The sequence below is a fragment of the Ictalurus punctatus genome, chromosome 6 (assembly GCF_001660625.3).
Source record: "Ictalurus punctatus breed USDA103 chromosome 6, Coco_2.0, whole genome shotgun sequence".
Taxonomy (NCBI): Eukaryota; Metazoa; Chordata; class Actinopteri; order Siluriformes; family Ictaluridae; genus Ictalurus; species Ictalurus punctatus.
In genome coordinates this window covers 33333887-33361745 of record NC_030421.2, presented here as the reverse complement: position 1 = coordinate 33361745, position 27859 = coordinate 33333887, and the positions used below count along the sequence as shown (strand labels likewise).

At 40.7% G+C, this 27859-nt stretch overlaps 1 protein-coding gene across 3 annotated transcripts in view; it reads left to right on the top strand.

Annotated features, from left to right (window-relative positions):
• Positions 1 to 24913: 24913 nt before the first annotated feature.
• Positions 24914 to 27859, top strand: part of igsf3 (immunoglobulin superfamily, member 3) — a 141586-nt gene continuing 138640 nt past the window's right edge. For 2 of the 3 annotated variants that reach the window (XM_017469556.3, XM_017469555.3), the window contains exon 1: positions 24914 to 26155. In XM_017469556.3, the coding sequence (XP_017325045.1) occupies positions 26116 to 26155 (40 nt within the window). In that variant the 5' untranslated portion in view covers positions 24914 to 26115. The remainder of the gene's footprint in view (positions 26156 to 27859) is intronic. The other variant, XM_017469557.3, reaches the window with a different exon arrangement.

Here is a 27859-nt window from a genome sequence, read left to right as displayed (position 1 = left end):
AGGAAATATCGATGGGCCGAAGTGAATCAAATTATCTTTTGATTTCTTCCATAGCTATCATATGCATATGCTAGGAGAACAGAATATGAGTGTATTTCATTATTTCTTCTTTTTGATTATGCATCAAAATAATTTTGCTTGTTGTTACTGGCATGTTCTCTACTTTTAAATTCGAACCGAGGAGACAGTGGCACATCTTCACAACTTTAATGTACTACGTTAAGGTCTGTTTTTCAAGATATCGATTATGAATACACTACGGGTACGCTCAAAACGGTACGGTAAATGCACATTGTATTAGCCAGCAAGGTCGTGAACCAACTTCCTTTATATGAAGAGACATTCGAAGAAAAAAAATAAAATAAATAATTTTAAAAAACGGAGCGTAAGTATTAATATAGTGTGCCTTTAATGCTGACAGCTTTGACTAGTTGCCTTTTTTGTGTAAATATCATTAAGAAAAGATCATGAAACATTAAGGTACAAAAAAGACTTCAGGAGCCTTTCTATAATGTCTTATCCTCAGACCAATGACACTTTTATTTTACACTGGGGGAAATAAGTATTGGATGCGTCAACATTCACATGAAATTTTCACCAGACATCAGTATTAACTCAAGAAATATGGAAATATAAAGAATTCACAACATTAAAGTCCATAAATAAATTTATGTGTAATAAAGAGGAATGACACGGGGGGAAAGTACTGAACACACTAAGAAAAAGCAGTTCTCCAAGGCAAGGTAAGGCAAGGAACCAGCTGAAATCTGTAAGTTATTATACCCCCTATCTGTGCAAATTAATATCTGCTGGGTTAGGAAATTTATGGTCTATTAAATGAATTTTCGTTACCAAGGTGTCACACAAGAAACATCTCATGATGGGTAAAAGAAAAGAGCTCTCAAAAGACCTTCACAACCTTATTGTTGCGAAACATATTGATGGAATCGGATACAGACCACCATTGGGGCCGTTATCCGCAAGTGGAAGCAACATCACTCCTTCATCAACCGGCCACGCACAGGAGCTCCTGGCAGGATTTCTGACCAGGGAGTCAGAAGAATAGTCAGGAGAGTAGCCCAAGAGCCAAGGACCACTCAGAAAGAGCTCCAGAAACACTTGGAGGCAGCAGGTGACATCATCACAGAGAAAACATTACACAATGCTCTCCACTGCTCACGCTCACCCGCAAGACTCCATTACTAAAGAAAAGGCATGTCGAAGCTCATTTAAAGTTTGCTACAACTCATTTGGACAAGCCTGTGAAATACTGGGAGAGTGTAGTCTGGTCAGACGAGAACAAAATTCAACTTTCTGGCTGTCATACTACACACCATGTGTGGAGAAGAAATGGCACGGTACATCACCCTAAAAACACTACACCAACAGTGAAGTGTGGAGGTGAAGCATCATGGTGTGGAGCTGTTTTTCATCACATGGTACAGACTTCATATAACTGAAGTAAGGATGAATGGAGCCCTTTACTGGGAGATTCTTGAGAAGAATCTGCTGCCATCCACCAGGATGATGAAGATGAGATGTGGGTGGAGCTTCCCGCAGGACAACGATCCAAAGCATACAGCAAAGGAAACTCTCAATTGGTTTCAGAGAAGAAAAAAAATCAAGGTGTTAGAATGTCCCAGTCAATCACCTGACTCGAATCCAACTGAACAAGATTTAAAGACGATACGTTTAGGACCAAAATCACACCTGAATACTGCGGCCCGTTAATTTCTTCAAACAGGAAGCGTCTTGAAGCCGTCATTACAAACAAAGGCTTCCCCACTAAGTATTAAATAAATTTCAGTTAGCGTGTTGAATACTTTTTTCCCGTGTCATTCCTCTTTATTACACAGAACTTCATTTAAGGACTTTAATATGTGGATTTCTTGAGTTAATACTGATGGTGACAAATTCATGTGAATAGCCTCATTGGAAATATATTTACTGAAAAAAATGTGGACGCATTTAATACTTATTTCCCCCCACTGTGTATAGTGATTCCTTTTGTGTGATATTGAGTCTTTGGAATTACTTCAAATGAAAATGTCATGCAACACCTGCATAAATAGATTAATAGAATGAGAACAATAACCAACAGTAGTGAAATCTGTATTCATAATCATTATCACCATCATTTATTATTATTATTATTATTATTATTATTATTATTATTATTATTATTATTAATAATAATAATAATAATAATAATAATAATAATAATAATAATAATAATAATATTGAGGAATACATCTGAATATGACTTAAATAAATTATTGCCTAACATCCTGTACAAACAAATGATGGTAGCTTCTGAATGAGGAGAGGATGAATAAGTGATGAGGACACATTCTACAAATGCTGCGGTGGTGCATTTTATGCATCATTCACAATGAGTGTTAAAAACACAAGCGTTAGATGCTGGTGGGGAAAAAAATGGCTAAAGTTTTGTTGACACTACCACGGCACATCAGAAGTGCTTCAAAGGACTATGGGAAAGTTTGCCAAGAGACTGGAGAGGGTTATCTAACAAAGGAAGAATACACTTGAAAAGAATGGATCAAACATTAAATGACAAAAAAAGGCATTTGTTTTCATTATATATCATCCAATTCCCAGTGCTTACTTAACAAGCCTCACTTCATCCTCATACAAGGGAAGGTTTTATCTTCAACTGCATCTGCTGCCTCAGTTAAAAACCCTTATCTGACAACAGCCCATTATTTCATGGTGCCAAATCACTCAGTGTTTCAACTGAAAGATGAATCTGGGCTGAAGAGAGAAATGCCACAGCTGATGTGACATTTTGTGGCTCGCTCCCTGTGGTGATTCGAGAGTGGGCCGAGACACTTTTCCTGCTGATATCACACTGCTCATTGGAAAAACATTTGGGCCATCATCTGCATACTGGGATTTGTCCAGCCAATGGAATATATACACATTATTGTGTATGATTAAAATGGTTTCTTCTACCTCATGAGTCAGTTCCCCCAGATCATTATTTAATGACCCATCTGTCTGATTTCTGAGGGTCTGCATAGGGTTGTGTAAAATTGTGCTAGTCTTTCCATTAAAAGTCTTTCCATACTTCTTTTTCAGTATCGTTCATATCATAGTTGAATGTGTACTCTTCATGAGAAACTTAATCAAATGGATTCTACACTGATCTGTTTGATTATGTCTCCCAGTGACCTTTCAAAAAGCTGATATTATAATGTTATGAAGCTCCACTCTCACTCTGTTTGAGCTGGCGGTCATGCATAAATAGCTTTAGTCTCAGCCATTTATCAACTCCTGGTTCCAAAAACAGGCTCTCTGAGTAATATGCTGTCTGCGATAACACAATAAAGTGCACTGCAGTGACAAGTGCAGAGACTGATCAGTAAACTGACAGCTTCATTATAATCCATTAGACCTCAATAGTGACTTGCAACTTTTCTGGCCACATACTCTCATTGCACCAATTAGTTCTCCTTCTTGTAGCATGAGTTTTTAAATAAGCATCTCCCTTTTGGCACGCTGTAATTAGCCAGCAAAGTAATAAACTGCGATGCAGTCTTCTGACAGATGTGTACGGTTTATAAAGTTTGCCTGCAGAAAGGTGTTCGTATGAGTTGATGTGTATTGTAAGACATAAGCAATCTGGTGTCCTGTAATGGGACTGCAAGGAGTATTCAAACTGGGATCACACCGAACACTTTACTTTGTTGTAAGACAGCCTGAATCTAAATATACTGTAGACTCACTGGCCACTTTAACAGGAACAACTGTACACCTGCTCATTTATGCAGTTATCCAGTCAGTTATCCATCAAACGTCAGAATGGGGGAAAGTGTGATCTCTGTAAATTTAGTAGTGGCATGGTTGTTGGTACCAGATGGGTTGGCTTGAGTATTTTAGAAACTGCTGATCTCCTGGGACTTTCACACGGAACAGGTTCTAGAGGTTCTACAGAATGATGCGAAAAACAAAAAAACTAAATATATAGTGAGCAGAAATTCTGCAAGCTGAAACATCTTGTTGATGAGAGAGATCACAGGAGAATGAGCGGACTGGTCTGAGCTGACAGGAAGTCTAGAGTAACTCCAATAAGCACTCTTTACGAGCATTGTGAGCAGAAAAGCATCTCAGAACACACAACACATCAAACCTTGAGGTGGATGGGCTAAAACATCAGAAGACTACATCAGGTTCCAAGCCTGTCAGTCAAGAACAGGTATCATGGGAAAAAACTGGAAAAAGTCTTCAACCTGTCCAGTTTTGGTGAGGCTGTGCCATTATGACCTCACATTCCTGTTCTTGGTTGACAGGAGTGCAACCTGATGTGGTCTTCTGCTGGTGTAGCCCATCCACCTCAAGGTTTGATGTTTTGTGCATGCTGAGATGCTTTTCTTCTCAACATGGATATAAAGAGTGATTATTTGAGTTCCTATATCCATCCTGGCAGGTCAAACCAGTCTCGCAATTTCCCCCTGACCTCTCTTATCAACGAGGCGTTTCCACCACAGAACACTCAATGTTTTTAGTTTTCCGCACCACTCTAGAGACTGTCGTGTATGAAATTCCCAGGATATCAGCAGCTTAAACAACACAGCTGCAAGTCTTCTTCTGTATCAGCTTTGCACATCCGGATCCTGAACAGTATTTTTGTCCATTTTTCTTAGCTAATTTGCTCAAGCTCTGTCAGAGAGAGACTACCAAACTAGCTTGTTTTGTCATAGATTCTCAAATGGATTGAAGTCATTTGAAACACATTAGATCTGCGAATCATTACGTAACCAAGAAGTGTCTGCTTATTGTTTGATTAACCTTTGTATCACAATAAGAAGTATTTTTATCTTCAAATGTTAGACACATGTAAATCAAATCATATGAAGTCTATTTCAGTTTGAGGTTGTAACATTGTGTCACGTGATGTAGGCTGAGACGGAAGCAAGTGCAGGTATGGCGGTTTTAATATAATAACAAATCCAAGGGATCAGGCAGAAATCAATAAACATAGACAGGCAGAGGTCAAGCAATTAGGCAAACAGTCCAAACGAGGCAAGGCAAAAAGAGTAGGTCGAAAACAACAACAAAGTCAAAACCAGGTATATAACAATAAACAAACAAGGTATCGAGGCTTGGTAACGGCAGAGACAAAATGTAACTGAGCGTATACCTCACAATGGCTGTGTGTGTGAGAGAGTCTCTTAAGTAGGGTGGTGTGATTGAGATTGTAATTGGGAACAGGTGTGTCTCATTAGTTCTCAAGAGAAGATGAAGCTGTAGTCATCAGCCATGTTTGTAGTTCTGGGAAAGAGAGTCGCTGGTTTGCCGTGACATGACACATTACAAAATGTGGAAGGGGGTGAATACTTACAGTATGTGAAGCACTATAGATAGTTATAGAACATATATACTGTACATATACAGTCTGTCTGCAAAACTTGTGCTCTAGGGCCTACCTGTCTCATGCATTTTAGTTCATCACTGTCACGTTATCACTAGTAACACGGGAAGTGAGCGGAATTTGTCCTGATTCACCGAAGACCGGTCTCTATACATTGCTTGTGAAGGTAATTCAGTTCACCTAATAAGAAGCCTGCTGAAGCCTCCAGATACGAGGTGATAGATATGAGCTGATGTGTAGAGAAAGGTGACATCTGCAGCTGAAGTTGCTGCATTCATTCACATCAGGCTGACATTCACATAGGCCAAGGCACTGACTCACTGTCACACACCATCACAGAGCTGCGGACGCTGACGGTGTGTGACAGAAGAGCAGAAGAGCTGGTAGCGAGGGGCTAACTGCCCTATGTCTCACGCTGTCAAGCTCTGTGTTCTCTGGATCAATATAGGGACTGGAGACATGATGGTGTTCAGTTCCTACACTATACAGAATTTCCAGTATATCTCTCTGACCCAAGGTTTAAAAAGAAGTTTCTGGAAGGCAGCTGGCACGAATAGCAAAACTCTATTAAGTCATAATGCTTGCTCTTCATTAATGATGACTGTTTTGCATACTCCGGCGGCTGCTCTTTCATGGGAGCAATACCAAGAGACTTCATCACTGACGGGATTGGGCTTAGTGTCTGAGTGAATCAGATCGCAGCTGGGACACCGATCTTCAGAGACACTCCGCACTTTACAGACACTAATAACACTGCTATAGTGCTGCTGTCTCCAAGAGTGTCACGAAAGCTATACTGCGCTTCATTCCCTCACATACTAGCAATCCAGTTTGCAGCAGAGATCACAGTAAATAAACACTGAACACACTGAGAGGAATTGTTTAGTCCAGGCCTGTTTAGTGCAGTCTAACAGTATTTTAAAAACACTGCAAATATCTTGGGTACATTTTCTCTTTGTATGTTTTAATCATCACCCTACTCAAACAAACAAAACGAGACCAAGTTTCTCTTGTTTGTGTAAGAAGCATAAAGGTCAGCATGTTAAATATCTTATTCACATTAATAAAATGGAATAACTAGCAAATGTACAGACCGTTTTTCATACATAGTAAATGCTTTATTTCCCCCCTCTTTTCTCCACTAAGCAATGCTGGAAGGTTAGTCCTTATGAATGAAACAGTTGTTCTTAAACACTCAAGAGCTTTGTCCTGAGAAAGGTCCTCTGGAAGGTTCGTGCAAATATTTTTTCTTTAAAAATACTTTTCAGTTGAAAGCACAACCTTTTCTTTTCATAGAAAAGTCATAGAAAGCTATGACCTCTTGAGTTCCCGTGTTAAACTGTTTTTCCAGGAGTTTCTCTCGTTCTTTCTCGTTTTTGCTTTTTTTTTTCCTTTTTTTTTAATGCGGCAGCAAGACGGCTTTTAATCTATGAAAAGCTGTGATATGTTCATGAAAAACACCGCTTAGATACAGTACAACTCGAGACTGACGTTTATTTGGTTGCATGCTGGGAAATGAGCTGCTTTAATATGTTCCGGTAGCATTTTAAGATAAACTAGAATATATACTGAAATACTGCACAATGCGTACGTCAGTGTGTCTCTCCAGCTGCTCTTAGTCAGCCTTCAGTGCGGCCATTTTTAGTTTAATATGTTGTGAGTAAAATGTCTTCTGTGAATGACGAACTACACAGATGTGGTTATAATTCTGATGTTTTGATGGGGCTTTGCAGACATTCCCTTGCAGCGTCCTTCTCTTATCTAGTGTGTGGCCCACTCCCAATCGTCCCTCACTTCCTTCCAAACCCTTATGACAAAGCCCAGGGCAGAAGTGCATCAGCAGCAGCAGGAACACACTTGCTAGGTCAGGAAAGATAACTGAGATAACAAACTTCCAGCTGCAGGCTCTAACTGACATTCTCCCCGCTCCTGATATCTCACATGTTCACTGTTCACTGCAAGCTTCTTTTCTCTTATCCTTCTGTACTAGCTAGAGTAAACAAAATTCACCTTAAGGAGACAAGCATTATATTATTATTACAGCTCTCACAGGCTTCGGTTCTGATCATTTCGTGCAATGCTTTGATCATTTTAGACACTGAGTTATGGCTTTGGTTTAAACAGACTCCTATGTGTTTTGTCTCTCTCTCTCTCTCTCTCTCTCTCTCTCTCTCTCTCTCTCTCTCTCTCTCTCTCTCTCTCTCTTTCTTTCCAGCATGCCTTTATCCTGTATTTATGTTGTATGCTATTAGTGAAAGTTGTATATGTTACTATTTATATTAACTTTAGGTATAAAACAAGTCCTATTACATACTCAGCGTCACATTTTGTGATATTATGGCTAAAAAAACAGACATATTTAAACAGGTTAAACAGGTTAGTTTAGAATGCACACCATGAACCTCATTCTCACAGATATTTGTTGTGTAAATACAGCCATGGCATTAGTTACTATATTAAAAGCGTGTGATGTAGTATGAGCTGCAGGTACGACTGGCCGAAGGTTGGAAAGTACAATTTCGGGGTGTGAATGCGCTGAGGAAATGTGGCAAGTCGATTATTTGCTCAGTGTCTTGTTAGGACATGTTAAAAAGATGTCAGCAGCCAATTTAAGGTGACACGCATAAATTGTGTCAAAGACATGCATTCATTTGCACAGATTTCAATTTCATTCTTGTCTTGTTAGTGCCATGGCAGATCCACATGCAGCTCTCAGCAACTCATGCAACCTAGGGAACTAGTAGACTACTGAAAGAATGAATAACCAGAAAATTATTTAAGTACTATCTTTCTTGAGCAAAGATCTTTTAAAATAAGTCATCAAAATCTCCTCAGACGTATCAACATACTCTAAGGTGTGTGTATGTATATGTGTATCTATCAATCCATCTATCTATCCATCTATCTATCTATCTATCTATCTTAATATATATACCCTCTATAAGGGTTTGTGTGTGTGTATGTATATGTATATGTGTGTGTGTGTATGTGTTTATAAATATATATATATATATACACACACACACACACACACACACACACACACACACACACACACACACATACTCGGAGGGTTTGTGTGTGTATGTACAGTGAGGGAAAGAAGTATTTGATCCCCTGCTGATTTTGTACGTTCGCACACTGACAAAGAAATGATCAGTCTATAATTTTAATGGTAGATTTATTTGAACAGTGAGAGACAGAATAACAACAAAAAAATCCAGAAAAACGCACGTCAAAAATGTTATAAATTGATTTGCATTTTAATGAGGGAAATAAGTATTTGAAATAAGTATATCTCTCAATCAGAAAGATTTCTGGCTCCCAGGTGTCTTTTATACAGGTGACGAGCTGAGATTAGGAGCACACTCTTAAAGGGAGTGCTCCTAATCTCAGTTTGTTACCTGTATAAAAGACACCTGTCCACAGAAGCAATAAATCAATCAGATTCCAAACTCTCCACCATGGCCAAGACCAAAGAGCTCTCCAAGGATGTCAGGGACAAGACTGTAGACCTACACAAGTCTGGAATGGGCTACAAGACCATTGCCAAGCAGCTTGGTGTGAAGGGGACAACAGTTGGTGCGATTATTCGCAAATGGAAGAAGCACAAAAGAACTGTCAATCTCCCTCGGCCTGGGGCTCCATGCAAGATCTCACCTCGTGGAGTTGCAGTGATCATGAGAACAGTGAGGAATCAGCCCAGAACTACACGGGAGGATCTTGTCAATGATCTCAAGGCAGCTGGGACCATAGTCACCAAGAAAACAATTGGTAACACACTACGCCGTGAAGGACTGAAATCCTGCAGCGCCCGCAAGGTCCGCTGCTCAAGAAAGCACATATACGTGCCCGTGTGAAGTTTGCCAATGAACATCTGAATGATTCAGAGGACAACTGGGTGAAAGTGTTGAGGTCAGATGAGACCAAAATGGAGCTCTTTGGCATCAACTCAACTCGCCGTGTTTGGAGGAGGAGGAATGCTGCCTATGACCCCAAGAACATCATCCCCACCGTCAAACATGGAGGTGGAAACATTATGCTTTGGGGGTGTTTTTCTGCTAAGGGGACAGGACAACTTCACCGCATCAAAGGGACGATGGACGGGGCCATGTACCGTCAAATCTTGGGTGAGAATCTCCTTCCCTCAGACAGGGCATTGAAAATGGGTCGTGGATGGATATTCCAGCATGACAATGACCCAAAACACACGGCCAAGGCAACAAAGGAGTGGCTCGAGAAGAAGCACATTAAGGTCCTGGAGTGGCCTAGCCAGTCTCCAGACCTTAATCCCATAGAAAATCTGTGGAGGGAGCTGAAGGTTCGAGTTGCCAAACGTCAGCCTCGAAACCTTAATGACTTGGAGAAGATCTGCAAAGAGGAGTGGGACAAAATCCCTCCTGAGATGTGTGCAAACCTGGTGGCCAACTACAAGAAACGTCTGACCTCTGTGATTGCCAACAAGGGTTTTGCCACCAAGTACTAAGTCATGTTTTGCAGAGGGGTCAAATACTTATTTCCCTCATTAAAATGCAAGTCAATGTATAACATTTTTGACATGCGTTTTTCTGGATTTTCTTGTTGTTATTCTGTCTCTCACTGTTCAAATAAATCTACCATTAAAATTATAGACGGATCATTTCTTTGTCAGTGGGCAAACCTACAAAATCAGCAGGGGATCAAATACTTTTTTCCCTCACTGTATGTGTATCTATCTATCTATCTGTATATATATATATATATATATATATATATATATATATATATATATATATATATATATACACACACACACATATACATACACACACAAACTCTTAGAGTTATATTAAGTTAGATAGATAGATAGTGTGTGTGTGTGTGTGTGTATATATATATATATATATAGTGAGAAGACAGGAGGAGCTGAGGTGTGAAAACTAATCACAGAGACCCACAGTAAAGAGATGGCGATATAGTAATTAGGAAAGAGGACTTCTCCTAAACGTCTGTTATTACATCATTCTGGGACAGCGAAACAACTGGAGCGAGGAAGAGGAAGATTCTTAGTCAGTGAATGGAAATTTCCACACACCGATAAGAAAAATCTTGTTCTGTTCATCTAAGATTCCATCGCTGCATTCACACCGGTCGCATTCCACTGCATTGTTCCTGCACTGAAAAGAGAAGTCCTTATTGTAAATGTACAGTAAGAACACACAAAGAAACAGACAGAGATATTTAAAGGTGCAAATTATTTCCACATGCTACTTCATTTACAGTGGTACAGTTTAAGGTACAGCGGTAGCTCAGTGGTTGAGATGTCAGCTTACTGACAGGAAGGTCATGAGTTCAAATCCCAGCATCGCTAAGCTCCCACTGCTGGGCCCTTGAGCAAGGCCCACAACCCTCGTATGCTCAGTTGTATAAATTATATAAATATAAATTGTTCTGGATAAGGGCATCTGCCAAATGCCATAAATGTAAATTTAGCACTGCAGGCACTTTACCAACTTTGGAAGAGAAGAAGAAGAAAAAAAAACCTTTATCCCTATACCCTCTTGTCATACTGTTTATTTTATTAATTCACATTGTTGTAGGCGGGTGAAGGTTTACAATTACATTATTAATCTTCACAAAATAGGATCAGCATCAAAGGCACACAGGGAACAAGAGCACTCCCGTATTCAAAGGATCAGATTCAAAGCGTCTGCAGCAGACAGAGTAAATGAAAAGAGAAAGGGAAACCAGACAGATATAAAAGCACAAACAGATTCTCTCACTCTCTCTTTCAGAGCTTTTACAGAGCTGTATGACCTGAACAATGACTGTGACTGATAAGACTTGTTGTCTCCGGGTGGTTTGGCTGCTGCCAGGCACAGAATACTGTTTGAAAAGAAATGTTTACATAAAGTGAAATCAGATTTGGGTGTGGAGATCTCCATGGTAACAGTTGGAGTGCATGCTACTGTTTCTCAGCTTGCGTTCTTTGTGAGGATCTGAGACAACCTGAGTCACAACTGAGTCAGAGCTAAATGTACACTGGCTCTGTGCCCTTTAAGAAATCCCACATGTCCATCTCACCCCCTCTCTACCTTGTGTAATGAAGCCCACACGTTTATTCATCAATCCTACGACACAGGAAATAATAAGCACTCTCACTGTTTAATGTTTCAGCATGGGCTTGAGTCAATGTGTTTTGATTACGCATTGCTGATAGATCTATCAATCAGCATAATGAATTTTCAGATTCAGTACACTAACTGGATAGAAAATGTTCCACGATGCCACAAAGTGTCAAAAAAAAGTGCTCTGGTTCCAACATATTGTTTGTTTGTGGAAGTCAGAAGGTAAGTGACCTGTGTGAATTGGCCAATAAGCTGTGTAGCTGGAGTCGTTGTGTGTGATTAGTGTTAGAGATTGCTGGACTGACAGCTTGCTTCACCCATCTCTCACTCGCTGCTGCCAGACTTACACTCTCCTGCTCACTCTCTAGCTGACAAGGAGCATTCTCCTGCCAGGCACACACTCACACGCACTCACACACACACACACGCACACACATAAGTTTGTTCCTGAGAAAGTCTTTCTAAGTAGAAATACACTATCAGAAATGTCTGTTTACTGAATTACAGAACATTAGAGGCAGAGTTCTTGGCATACTGTCAGGATTCTTGGTGTTGTAAAACAAGTCAATAATTGATTATGCAAAACACCTCATGGGCTTCCTGAGTGACGCAACAGAAAAGCTCTCTATAGTTGACGGGTCACAGCTTAGAATCCTAACGATGCCACAGTTATTCATGCCCAGAAGCCAAGAGAGCAAAACTGGCCATGCTCTGGGGTTGGGAGGGAGTGTATACTTTCTCTCACCTGTCATTCAGAGCAACATTAGCTAATTGTGGGCATCTGTGAGATCATGTATGCAGAAGAGGGCAGATATTTTCCTCCAAGTCTGTTCCATTGCCCTGTCAGAGCATGAGCTGCAGAAAAGATGCAGTCAGCTGGCTTCTCGTGCCATGGAGGAAGTATGTGCTTGCCTTCACCCTCCTTGGTTGGTTGCTGTCAGAAGACAGGGGAGAGCTGGCTGGTGGGAGGAAATCAGGGAGGAGTGGGAGCATATGGCAAAATATGACTAAGTCATATGACTAAGTATAAGCATTAAAAGGAATAAAAACATCTTGAACACTATTATAAATATACTGTAGGACAGGGGCGTAACCCGGCCTGGGCATTCGAGACTGTAGCCCCAAAGATTTTTTCTTTACGCGCGAATAATTCTCCACTTGGAGCGGTTCGTCACTACGGAACGGAACGTCAGTAAAAGAAGACGGCGGTGTTGTAATTTTGTATCTTCAGTGAACGGAGGCGAGACCAATCAGACAGGGTTTACAGGAAATACGTGGCAATACTCGTGTCTTATTGGCTGACAGACTCTCAATTCTGCCAAACACTAGCTCAGTGCAAGGGGGAAAGTCGATATGCACCGTTCTTTTTTAAACCAGTAAAGGGGTTGAAACTGAAACAGTAACATCCTCTCATTCTGAGCAGGAAAACAAGGTGTATAAATGTCTATGAGTTCCAGTTTACGTGAACATGATATGAGCAGAGCAGAAGGAAATATAAATGTACTCTACATGGCTCTGTAGCAGCTAAACCCATACAGTGATAGCTTAGCTGTGCTTCCCCTTGACTAGCGACACCGAACTAGCCTAGTTAGAAAAGTTTTGTATTTTATCGGTCTGGTCGTCCTAAAAACAGCGACAACACCCGAGACAAGTTTTATTATAAATCCAACTTTTCTGATCATGTCGTACATTGACAGCGAAGTTACCACAGCTTAAATAAAACAAAACTTAGGCTACTAGCTGAGCTAGAAAAAAAGCATGCAGAAGAATCTCGGCTCAATCCCGGATGATTAACAGTCCAGCTATCGCTCCTGCTGTAGGACCTCCATGGTAGCTGTTGGACATTCATTTCTTTTGAACAACCAAACAGAAATTTAAATATGGCTTTCCTACCAAAAACCTATTCTATTTACTAACTAACATATACCTTTATTCATCTGGCACATTGTTCTCCAAAGTCATTTGAGAACTGACATAAGGTTTAAGGGCTTTGCACAGCAGTAGTTCTCTGACAGCCCTGAATCTCACAATCATGTAACCACTAGAGCAAAACCTGAACCGCTTTATATAAAATGACAAAATGCAAAAGGTGCTTCACAATAGTCTGTGGCTGCATCAGTAATTTGTTCTCAAGATTGACTGCTCAATGTCCAAAACTAAATAACAGTTAAAATGAGAAGTGGCAGTCTGACCTGAAGAACCTATGATTGGACATACACAAGGAAAGATTTCTTGCCACAATTTTGTATGGGTGTTGTTGGCCAGTGAAACTGTTTGGAAGACAGGAGTCCCGTTACATCTGGCGTAAACCAAATACCGAATTCCACAAAAGGAATATCATACCTACAGTCAGGCATGGTGGAGGCAGTGTGATGGTGTGGGGATGCTTTGCTGCTTCAGGGCCTGGGCAACTTGCAGTAATTGAGAGAAACATGAATTCTGCTCTCTACCAGAAAAACCTTCAGTCCGTAAGCTGAAACTCAAGCGCAACTGGATTATGCAGCAAGACAATGATCCAAAACGTCGGAGTAAATCCTAGTCCTAGAAGTAAGTGAAAGAGTGATCTCCAGTTATCGGAAGCATTTGGTTGCAGTTATTGCTTCTAAAGGTGGCACAACCAGATTTTAACTTTAAGGGGGCAATTAGATTTTCACATTGGTGATAGGTGTTGGAGGACTGTTTTTTTGCTTCAATAAATTTTTTTTTATAAAAACTGTACAATGTGTTTACTCAGGTTGCCTTTGTTTTATGTTGTATTTCGTTTGACGATCTAAAACTATTTAGTATGAGATATACACAAAAACAGAAGAAATCAGGATGAGGGCAAATACTTTTTCACAGCACTGTAAGGTTTCAGTAGTTTCAGAACTGGTGTTCTTTGTAAGTGAACAGACTAAACCCATAGCATAAAGAAATCAGTCCACAAACAGGAAAAACTATTCCCACACCTGTTACCGAACGCCGCAATCGAGTTAAGCTTTTACTGGGAAAATAAAGAGCGAACAATTGCGGTGATATGTGGCGTGATATGTTAATAATTAATAATTATCTAATTGTAAGCCTTGCCTCCTCTTAGTGTAGGCTTAGATATCTAGAACGATAGAATAAATGATTAACATAACAGTTAATCATTCAGAGGCACAAGCACAATGTAGACTACTCTTACTGAAGTCCCATTATGTAAGATAATATCTTACATGTACGCTTTCTTAAATAGACTTAACGTATTAATTACACTGTAGTCCTTTATTGATTACAAGTATTCTATTGCTGGTTGCTATTGCAAGTAATTTCAGGCTACTCTTCCCAACATCAGCGCTTGTTTTTCCAATACTGGTGTTTTAGGCTACTCATAACGCATTACTATGTTTGTTCCTGATTGTTACTGGTGTTATGCGACGTTTTTAAATAGTGGGAACAAGTAATACATTCTCATGTTCATTCATTATTAACGAAGCGTAATGTATTATTCATTTCAAATAGTTTCGTTTGTTTCTGGCTTTCTCTTGAGTAGTTACTGAGCTACTAACGCATCTTATTGTAAAGTGTTACAGTGTCTCGGGGAATTACATCAAGCTCCGTTTTACTCGGCATCTAAGTAAAATCGACAGATCGAGCTCATGTAGATAAATTAAATATAGAAATGAATAAATGTACGCGTTTAGAGATAATCCCGATTTGCCAGCCTGTTATTTGGTGTTATCACGATTTGCTTGGGGAATCTGCAAACGGATTCTTTTATTTATCATATTCTGAGGATGCGGGAAGTGATAAACATGCTTCTTTAACACAATACAGTTTTCCCAATAGGAATGAATTAATTAAGGCTGTATTGCGAAATGAGTCAGTAGTCTTGTTTGTGTCTACAAATCTAAATCTAATATGCTGCATAATGCAATAGAGTGTTATTACATTGTATACGTTTTATGTTATGCACGTAGCATTTATCACCGAACGGGACCCTCGTGACAGGAGAACAAAACTGGGGAGAAGCTTTATTTATTTTCTGTTAGTGTTAGCCTATAAGAATGCGAATGCTTGCTTCAGAGGGATGTAAGTGACTCCATCTGGCCACTTGAAAGCTTAGAAGCTGAGGTCCGCCTTGCATTCTGTTATCATTTCAGAGATATACAGAGCCAGAAAATGTTACGTGACTCAAAACACAACTGGAGGTCAAAACCTACTGAGATAAATATGTACTTACAAGTATTTTCTCATCCCCATACATTATTTAAATCCACACACCGGTTGTTGTTTTTTTAGAGAGAGATAAAGGAGAGATTTTAGAGATTGAAGAGAGTAAACATGTCCTACTCTTCATGACTGAGTCTTATTGAGTAAGACCCTGTGAGTGCGCCCTTCACTGCAGACCGGATGATCGTAATAACAGTGTAAAAGTGAGGGATTCGTGTAGCACACTCGGAGGACTGTACCTTAGCATGTTTCTCATCTTATTTTCAGATTTCTGTATTAAACTGTTCTGGTTTTCGATGGCTCTGAAGGCAGGGATATAGGTATATTTGTATAATTGCTATTTCATTTATACAAATATATATTTATTCCTGCCTTAATAGCCATCAAGGTTTTTTTTTTTTTTTTTTTTTTTTTTTTTTTTTTAATGAATTCAGCAGGAAAGCAGTAGAAGTTTCTTAGTGTTGTAGGTAAGTTGCTGGGCCACCAAAGCTACCAGAACAGCTTCATTGCTTAGACTGGCACAGATTTGAAACTGTACAGGAGGGATTCACACCATTCTTCCAAAAGATGTTCCCTCAATTGTTGTTTTGATGAGAAGTGAAGAGAATGCTGTCTAACACTTCGCTCAAAAACAAAATCTCTCATTGTCGTTCAAGTCGTTACGAGATCTGCTGACCGGGAGGCACGCATGTATTATTTACACCATTTTATCTAATACTCATTCGAGTGTTCAGTGAGCACTCATGCCATGTGGGTGTGGACGTGAAATTTGTTGACGAGGATACTACCGTTACATTATAGATGAGCTAGAGCTCTGTGTGCCCAACAAACAACGCCTACATAATTGTCCTCCGCCTGTGTCTCCCTATTTCTCTCCTGACTATATATATATTTTCTTATTTGATAAGAGTGCTGTTCATCTCAAGAGACATGGGAGAGGGAAGAGATGAGAGAAAGAGAGCAGTGAAGGACAAATAGAATGCAGCCAAGTAATGTGAGGGGAAAGTGGGAGAGTGGTAAAAAAATAAAAAAAATAAACGGGAGGAGGGCTGAAAAGGGAAAGAGAAAGGCACTCTCTGTCTCTTTTTGTGATAGACAGACAGACGGACACACACACACACACACACACACACACACACACACACACACACACACTGACCAAGGACACGGCTCACACACTGGTTCAGTGTGAGGTGAAATCAGCACCAAATAAATTCTGAATGTCAAATTTGCCAAACTCGGTAAGTCAATGAAAGTCATTATTGGTCTGCTGGGCTGGAGAACAACACGTGCCACTGGATATTAAAAAACCCATTCATTATCTATCATCACCCACACGTTCTAAAATTCTCAGATTTAATGAGACAGTCTTCAATTCTTTATTTAATGTGTTCATTTCTTAGCTAAGCATCCACAGCATCTAAACCTGACATAGAAATGGTTCCACTTGATGTTTATATGTATATATATATATAAATATTTATAAATATTATATCTATATATTTGAATAAAACATCTTTGCTATCTTTGCATGAGGACACTTTAAAGGTCAAAGTTACCATGCAAATGCATTTGGATTCAGTCCTGTGCTGCCTCATATTAGAAAATATCAAAGCGCTTCTTTCCATTCTACTCAGCCCATATAGCATAGCAGTCGCTCAGAATTAAGCGTTCCTCGAGATGACACAGTGCATGATAAGTCCTTCATATATGAAGCGTACTTGCTGCTTCATTTTTAATTATGTCTATCTGTCTATCTGTCTATCCCATGCCACTCCCGCTCTCTTCTTTCACCTTTGCATTTCTTATTTTCTCAGCCTTGCCCTCTTGCTTTCTGTCTCCACTCATCACACTGCTTACAACAGTCATCAACAGTGTATGTATACGCTGTATATGCTGTGAATTCTTAAAGCTTAGTTAGTTAATACAGCATAAAATTCAGTTTAATAGATTCTAGCGGGGTTTTTTTGTTTGTTTGTTAAATGATGATAGTTAAATTGTAATGACTCCAAAAAAAATCCTCTCTAATATTTTTTTTATTATTATTTATTTATTTATTTATTTATTTATTTATTTTTATCAGTCAGTCAAATTTCTGCTACTCAAAGTATTTTAATTTCAGTTGCACATTTAGGTAAATATTGATTCGTTTTTGCACGTTCTCAAAATCCCTGTCATAGTGATTACTGTAAATGATTAAAATAGCTTCACACTGAAAGACGGAATTAACATGCCACTCTCCCTTCCTTGATGGAAAGACTACACTATTTGACACAAAAACCACAACAACAAGGAGAGCAGACTAGATATCCATCATGTATAAATAGAAGTATTTCTATGAAAGAAACTCTTTTTGTTGTTGTATTAATTCATGTTTAATGTGTGCTCCCACTACCACTTTTACACGTTAAGTATTTTAATTCACATTCTTTCACCAATTTTCTGTCAGATTTCTTATTTACCAATTTCAAGCTGTCCACCTTGTTATAAGTTGAAATGATAAATAGTTTAGAGACATCCATCCATCTTCTATACCGCTTATCCGTCTTCAGGGTCACGGGGAACCTGGAGTCTATCCCAGGGAGCGTCGGGTACAAGGCGGGGTACACCCTGGACAGGGTGCCAATCCATCGCAGGGCACACTCACACACACACTCACTCACACATTCACACACTACGGACACTTTGGACATGCAAATCAACCTACCCCGCATGTCTTTGGACTGGGGGAGGAAACCGGAGTACCCGGAGGAAACCCCCGCAGCACGGGGAGAACACGCACACTCCACACACACAGGGCCACAGTGAGAATCGAACCCCCGACCCTGGAGGTTCTCCCACAGAGAACTCAGTTTCCCAGGACAGACCTCGGCCTACCAACATGGCCGCAAAGACTACACCTCCCCACATGCACGGACTTTATCACATCACACTCACCTGACTTCTGATCAGAGACACCTGCGCACAATCACCACACAACATATAAGGACTTCAGTCTCACTCTCTCATTGAAATGTTCGTACCTGACCTTCCCAAGCCATGTACAGTTTATCGCTACTCTGGTTTTTGATCTTGTTTACGCTCTAGTTTGTCCTTTGGTTTTGTACTGTTTGCACAGCGTCTGACCCATTGCATGTGTTTTCACTATGATTCTGCCTCACGATTTGGATTTGTTTGCCTGTAAACTGTTCATTAAACTCTCTTTGCAATTGCAATAACACGGTGGGCATATTTAACGCCTCGGAAATGAGTAATAACTACTGAACAGTTTAGCGTGTAATGTTTACTTCATCTCTATTATTTGGGTTTCAAATAAAAGGTCAAAGTAAATACATTTGTGCGCCAAATTCGGATCATTCCATGCATATTTTACTATAGTGCTAGTGATGGCACTGCTTTTGGTGACTGATGATGGCCATGGTCTGAGAGAGTGCACTGGCTGCATCCCGCTGCAGGTTACCTGGGAGTGTGAAGTTAATGCCATTGTGCTCTCACAGGCGTGCACAATGGCCAGCTGGGCTGTGTTTACTCATGGAGCCTTTGCCGTGGTATTGATGGGCCTTAATCTTGTCATTTACCTAGGTTGCTGAGGCTATTAATGATAGTCTTGGGGTGATAATGATGCTCTATTTCTGCTTGCAGATTCTGCTTTTGTGCACCTGGATACTGTCGACTTGTACCTACGTACTGCTGTTATAATCATAATAGCTGTTCCGTGCTTATCCTAGGACTCCTATTCCCACTGTGCTCATACTGACCTTACTAGAGTAACAGTTTATAATCCCACTATTCAGTGCCACCCAAAAGAGGTCAAGTTCCCTTTTTATTCCGGTTCCTATCAAAGTTTCATTCTGAGGTCATCTTGAGGAGTTTTTCCTTGCCGAGGTTGCCTCTGGTTTGACTAATATCTATTGTTAAAAGCTCTATACAAGTATAATTTAATTGGATTGAATAACGCAACTGTTATACCATGTCCTTCAGTTTGTGGCATGCTTTGTTATATATATCATCCATCATCAATGTGTGTGTGAGAGAGAGAAAGAGAGAGAGTGTTAAAAATGTGATTATGTAGTACTTATGAAACAGTTCATCAAAGAGATCACATACAGTATAATAAGCGAATGAATGAACCAGTCTATCATTAGAGAGGGCAAAAAAAAAAAAAAATGAACAAAACACAAAGAGTTTTGGTTACGGCGCTGTGATGGGAGACCGAGGGGGAAATGAATGGAAAATGGGAAAATGCTAGAATCTAGAAAAGAACGGGTTATTTGAAAACCAGCTCTCTTCTATACTGTCCTCTGTGCATTTTATCACTGCACATTTGAAAGCTGACACAGTTGCGAAGAAGTTAAATATTCTCAGAAGATTTTATATTTCTTATTCATTTCTTATTTCTTATTCAAGAACCTTCACGCTAACTGTTCCTCAGTGGTGGAATGACCTTCCACCCTCAACACAGACCGCAGAATCTCTCAACATCTTCAAAAAACAGCTAAAGACCCACATCTTCCGTCAACACCTAACCAACCCATAAAAACAATAAAAATAAAAAAATTACTCTAGCACTTACACCTCTACTCTGCGCACTTTGCTTCTTCTGGAACTCAATTTACGGATCTTGTACGGTAGCACTACTCGTATTGTTCTCTGCTTGATACATCGCTTTGCTTGTATTTTTCTCATTTGTAAGTCGCTTTGGATAAAAGCGTCTGCTAAGTGAATAAATGTAAATGTAATGTAAATGTAAACATACACAGAGGAAAGCACTATATATCTGCCCCCTTCCACATCCGTGAGCTCACAAATGCCAATGTTAGTCTAGTGTCAGAAAGAGTGAGTGATTAGGGCAGAGAGTATGCGACCCTTCCCTCCCTCTCTTAAACTCCCAGCCGTAGATGGCCGTGGCATTGCCAGGATTCAAACTCGCGATAGGGCAAATGTTTTCCATTATCCCCTGTGTTTTAACAGAAGAAAAGATTCATGCTCATTGGACAAAATGCTTTTAGTACAACATTTTGGGTCCCATGCAGATGCTTTGCTTCTCTGGGGATAAATGGGAGTGTGGGCGAGTAGGTTTCGCGAACAAAAAATACGATCTCCATGTTTATTGGCCTGTGCTCTCTTCGCTTGTCCAGCCCAGCCCACGGATTCTCCACATGATAATTGAGAGATCTCTCAAAGCGGTGCAACCTTGTAACCAACTTCCTGTCACTGAAACAGTAATGAACATGACTGACATTGCAAACTTATCCATATACATATATATATATATCCATATATATAGCGCCAGTCAGACTCACACAGCACTCAGAGTTGCAGTAATCAGTCAGTAAGAGAACCTTCAGGAGGTTTACAGTAACTAGTATAGCTTGTTATTTTAGCTTTGCAATTGGATAATACTGTAAATAAATTGTAAGTTTAAAGTTATGGTAGATTTGGATTCATTTCAGGTTTCGCTAGCTAGCTAGTTGTTGCTACCATCTTCAGTGAAAATGAGTTAACTAGTTAGCAGTTTAGCTGCTTTTTAGCATGACATTGCAGACTTCATTCATTTTGTTGTCTTGAATTTTGATGGTCTTACTTATTAAGACTAAACGGGAATTAAACAAGATGACAGACTAAGAGATGAAACAGACAAAACAGAACACAAACAGATATAAAGATATACAAGTCAATAACAGACACCTGTGCGTCCTCTATTTTAAAAAACCACCAGCTGCTGCTGGAATCGACAAATGCTGTAAATATTGATACGTGGGAAAGTGAGAAGATACAAATGCAAATAATTATTACATGATTTATTACATGATGGACAAAAAAAAAGGAACTAAGATTATAGTATGAGCAAAACATCCATCATTGTGTGCAAGTATAACAAGCGAACTAGACTGCTAGTTTTCTGAGGATATATTATCAATTTAAATCAGGATTGCACCTTAACTGTTTCCATCTCAATATTGGCTGAGTAGAAACCCCTTGCTCTGGGTCGATCTGTCCACCTTGCTGTTATTCTCAGTGTGGTGCCCTAATCCTGTTGTTGGACTCTATGAGGGCCTGCTTTATACCTGAGAGGTGAATAATGGTTCTTGGTCACTAACACTGATCTCTGGTCAACAAAACCAAACACATGATTAAAAAGTACATGTCATTTACAGTGGTAGAAATTGGTCAATAATAAACACGGTTGAAGCATCCACACAGTCCTCATGGTTAGCTTCGTTTGTGTAGTTCATCTCCAATTTTACACACAATTGTTGATCGATTAACCTAGCCGATACTGCTCTTTTATATCTGGCATCAGCAACCTGGTGCAGCGTTTCATGGAAGTCAATGATGAAGCGGAACACAGACAGAATATTGACAAGGACATACAGCATGGTGAGGTATTTGTAATGCATATACATAGTGAAAGCCTGACTCTATTCATCAATGTTAAATGGGCTGCACTTATATATATATACTGTGTCTCATTCACCCATTCACACACACCAGTGGTAGCGGAGCTGCCACGCAAGGCGCTAACTTGCCATCGGGAGCAACTTGGGGTTCAGTGTCTTGCGCAAGGACACTTCGACATGTGGACGTGTCGATTCCCGTGGGCCGGGAATCGAACCGCCGACCCTACGATTAGTGGACGACCCGCTCGACCGCCTGAGCCACAGCAGCACATCACTTCCCTAGATACAAATAAGGTTTTAGGGCTTTGTAGTTCAGTATGCATGCTTTATGAATTTGCTCCAGCACATCAGGAGTCAAAGACATGAAATAACGACACTTGACGGTGACCTTGTTCACTTGTTGTTAGTCAATATAGAGGCAGAGGAAGAACAAAGAAAACCTGGCTAATGCAGGTTAGGCTGAGAATCAAATAAAGTCCTGGCTCAGTGCCACCTGGATGTAGACCTCTATTGCCTTTGTCGCCATCAAAGACCTCATAGACCTGGGAATGTAACAGTGTGGTGCTGTATAACAACTCCATGGTACATTCACCTGGCCTGGTAGCTCAGTGGCTTTGGTACTGCTGAATCCTTTTGGCAATAAACATTAATTCGCTTGGGTGCATTCCAGCTTCTACTCACTGCCACGGTTTCAGAGGCAGAGGCTACTTGACTGCTCTGCTCTGCCTAAACATATTATACCAGAGGCTAAAAACTTCTAGGACACAGTGGTTGAGTCAGTGAAGTAATGGTAAGATGTATTCCAGTTAGAGAGAGAGAAAAAAGAAAAGAATTTGTCTCGACTGTTTCTTTAATACCAGTTAGAGTGTTAACCATACAGGTTTTATTACGACTCCCTGTTTGAAAGAAAAGGTTCTACAGTCTACAATCACCGAATCCCTGATATCAGCAGCAGCCCAGCTGTCCGAGTGTCCTATCCAGCCGGGCACAAATGCTCAGCATGTTCCCTGCTCTCTATAAAGTGGTTGATCAGAGTCTTCACGTTGGTCATAAAAACCTGTTCAAACTCCGTTTCCTGTCATTCCCAGGTAACAGCGGGCCACTCTCAGACTTTTTGCATGAGCAGTAAGAGAACAATGGAGACCTTTTAGAGAGTGTACTGAAGCATGAAAGCATTGCAGTCACTGGGGTTACCATTACAGCACTCTTGCTTACTCGTGACAACAACACCTACCTGTTCCACTGCTGGAGGATGCTGGAATACTAGCTAATCTCAAACTAATCCCTTCTCAAGGTCATGCAGTAGAAACACAAATAAAACACTGCTCTTATCTGACAGGGAATAATGCTTACAGTTCTTACAACTTAATCCTTCATTTTTAAATTTTTTTTTTTTAGATAACTTTTTCCAGTTAAACCACACGAGCCTCCGTCTATTCTGATTTTTAAAAATGGCTTACGTCACACTGTTTGATCTGACTTGGGATCGCCGAAAGTAATGTCACTGCAAACGCCTCCACGTTTCAGGTCCACACTTTGACGTGTGACATCACGTGACAAATTTCATTCCACGTCAAAGTGTGGAACTTGTCACATCACATTTGCTTTCACGATGGACTATTTCTCTCATGTACTAAGACTACCTTAGCCAAATGAAGATAGAGGAACTTCTCCCATAAACCTCGATCCATTAGTCTTCATAAGCTCACTTTTATATTAGTCTCATTTAAATATCAACCAACCAGCTCGTATTCACTGTGAAACTGTCCCCTCTGTCCTACACTCAATGCAATATCACTGATTCATTTCTGGTAATGACTAGATGCCCTAAATATTGTCCAGATGCACATAAGGTAGAATGACCTAGATGACATCATCATCATCATCATCATCATCATCATCATCACCATGCCAGAATCTGCTGATATCCTGTTTCATCTACCTTAATTTGATCTGTGTGAGATTGGCAGGTGCTTTTGACCTTGCGCTGAATTGTCCCTACTCTTGGAGGTGAATGTATGCTAGTGAGAGTGGAATGATTGCCAATAATAAAGGCACTTTTCACCAACTGCTCATTCAAACAAGCAGCTTATCATTTTATCTTACTCCCCATAAAAAAAAAAATTTAAAAAAAACCCTGAACATTTCAGGTTGTGAACGCTTCAAAGAGGCTTTTAAAAAAATATGGCTAATGTTTAAGCAATTAATAAAATATCGAGGTTCTTTTATCTTTTAGTCTGTGTGCTAGCCATCCCTAGCCTTGCTCTAGGCTATTAATGTGGGAAATACAGTACATGGATCCATGCCTTCATGCAAAGCTACATGTTTTCAGCACTAAATACATTGTGGATGGGATGAAAACTGATCACATACCGTAAGACATGCATAAATACAGTACCACTAAGACACCAGTGTTTGCAAAACAGATTCTGGTATTGACTAAACACCGGCTACTTGGGTAGGATGTTACTATTAAACAAAATTTATATCATGGTGATGATGATGATGATCATGATGTCATCTAGGTGATTCTACCTTATGTTCTATCTAGTCATTACCCGAAATGAATCAGTGATATTCCATTGAGTGTAGGACAGAAAAGTCAAGCTTTAACGACAGAATAATTACATAAATTATTACATTAAAGTATTTTAGAAATCGTGTGTACGCTATGCATACCTTAGTAATGTCTGGATTTCGTTTTTGCAGCTAGGGGGCGTGGTGAGAGAAGCGCTCTCTGTGTTGGGGCGGGGCTTAACCGTAAGCACCACCTAGGAGGCGGACTACGCGATTAAGTAGGAGGAGCTTGTTACTTTTAAAATATGAGAAACCTAGGCTGCAATTGCTCATGAGGTAAGCTTCGGGGTTTTAATTTTAACAGGCTGAGATAGCAGATTTTTACAGGATTAAAACAACACCCTGACGTGCTGGAGCATCTGGAAAATATTTTATTAACTGGGATTTCCGGTTCTCTCTGACGCTGAACCGGTGAACAATTTTGATACATTGTTGCCACTTTTAAGAAATCGGAACATTGGAATATTTCCGTCTTTTTTTGATAAACAGTAGGCTACATTTGTGTCCGCTTTTTTTGTTTGTTTGTTTCAAATCCTGAAGAACACCCGCCACACACACACACACACACCCACACACACGCTTTGTGGGACACCGAGTGAGCGCGAGACGTCTCGAGACGACAGATAATCCCGGATTGACCAGGAGAAGCATTGCGGCGTGAGGAGCGCGCGAGACTGAACGCAAAAACAAACAAACGCGCGAAGAAGAAAACAAACAAAAAGAAGCGCGTGATTATATTTATATTTATATTTCTACTCTCAAAAGCCGGCTTCTGGTTGTCATTGACAGCAAAGTGAAAATGGGTTGGGCGACCTTAGGTGGGCGCTTCTTCTCACTGCTCTGCTGCTGAAGGTGAGGCGTCGCACGCAGGAGGAGCATCTCCACACACACACACACACACACGCACACGCACGCACACGCACACGCACGCACACACACATTTCTACACGCTAACGTTGCCTACTGAGCTGGAGAACACTGCGCCGAGCTCTGAAGGTGTCCTTTCCTGACCAGAAGAAAAAGCGTGATATTTCTCGAGTGTTTTGTGAGGCGGTCCTTCAGCCACTTTCTCCTCCACCGACCTGCCGCGTTTCCTCTGGAGCGTGGGCAGCAGCTGGAGCGTCTACAGACGCGCTGTTCTTGGGGTTTTTTTCTGGTTTTTTGGGAAGCCGTCTCAGCAGACAGGACACAATAGGCTGCGGGATCTAATCTCAGCTGGACGGGAGTGTATAGAGTCCGTCTCGTGCTGGTGCCTGACCCGTGGACACGCAGACTCGCACGGATCCTCGGGCTGTGTTTCAGGAGCGGCGCGGCGGCGGTTCCGGCGCTGAATTCTGGGGCTGGCGGAATTGTAGTGGGGGTCGGTGCGGAGCTGCGCTGTGAGGACAGGCAAGTTTCAGTTGAGCTCGTTTCGGAGCGACACTGGGACACGCATTCTCCAGAGATGGAGATCAAATGGCTAATTATAGCCTGTGTCTTTCTTGGTAAGTAGTTTTTGTTTGTTTGTTTGTTTGTTTGTTTGTTTTTTACCTGGATAGGATGCACACTGTCTCTCTCGGAATGAAAATGAAATGAGATGAATTGACTTGTTGCTGTTCTTTTCTTGCTCTCCATCCCTCCATCTCTATCCCTCCATCCCTCCATCCCTCTCCCTCTATCTCTCCATCCCTCTCCTGCTATCCCTCCATCTCTCTCCTGCTATCCCTCCATCTCTCTCCCTCTATCCCTCCATCTCTCTCCCTCTATCCCTCCATCTCTCTCCCTCTATCTCTCCATCCCTCTCTCGCTATCTCTCCATCCCTCTCTTTCTCCCGCTATCCCCATCCCTCCAGCTCTCTCCCGCTATCTTTCCATCCGTCCATCTCTACATCTCGAGACGTTTACTGTCTTGTTATTATAGTGGCTCCTGTGGGGGGAAAAAAAAGAAAAAAAGAAGCTCTTGTGAAATTTTCTCCATCTTCATGTTTTTTTTCCATTCATTTGCAGATTAGAGCATGAACCGGCCATACACACTGGATTAAAGCTTTTTGTGTGTGTGTTACTGACTGGTTGCTTGACCAGTGAGCTAATTCATGACGATAATAATAATAATAATAATACAGTAACGATTTCATTTTACATTTATGGCATTCGGTAGACACGTTTTTCCAGAGCGATTTACATTTATCTCATTTATAAGGTACAACTGAGCAGTTGAGGGTTAAGGGCCCTGCTCAAGGGCCCAACAGTGGTAGCTTGGCAGTGCTGGGGCTTGACCTCCTGACCTTCTGATCAGTAACCCAGAGCCTTTAACCACTGCCCCACCACTGCCCCATGATACTACGCTAATCCATTTTTTCCCCTAGAAATCTATAAACATTTGACTTTTAGAAACCTTCCAAAAGAACGACAGTTCACAAGCTAGTAAACAAGCAAATATTATTGCCTGTAAACATCTCCTACATGTCATGACTCCCAATTTCTACACAATTCCTCCTCTGTATTTAACAAGGAAATAAACAGTCATGGACCGATTTGGGGGGGTTATGGGAGGATTTTTGCTGATGATTCCTTTCAAAACACTGTGGTCCTGCTGTGGCTAATCAGCTTTTGCAAGCACACTAGATCTCAGCACGAGGATTAATATGCTTTCAGAGACCACTGGAGAAGATCAGTATGGCTCTATATGAGCGAATAAATCGTGTAAACGTAGGACAGGGCCGATCAATGAGAGCACTCTCCCGATTCAGCGGATGGGCCTTGACTAATGTCTAAGGTCCCGACCTCGCATTTTCACTGTGGTCCAAAGATGTGATGAGGCGGATTAGCACAAGGCTGGAAGCTCTTGGAGTCTGAAAAGCTCACATAGTCTCCCGAGAGCAGTTGTTGGCGCACACACACACACACACACACACACACACACACACACACACAAACACGCACAATGCCACCTGAGTGAGTTCAGATGGTTTGCCATGTCATTATGCTGTGTTCGCACTGGAGGTTGTCAGCATGAGAGTGTGTGACAGACACTGATTACCCATGCTAGGAAAACAGTGCATCTGTAATCTTTCCATGGCAGCATCATTTTCTAAAGGTTTGTTTGTATATGGCTCTGATGCTGGCAGTGTTTTAAGCGATGATCAAACGGAGCTCTTTCTGCACGTTTGGGTGCAGTTCTTCGTCATTGTAGTCAGCTAATGTGACCA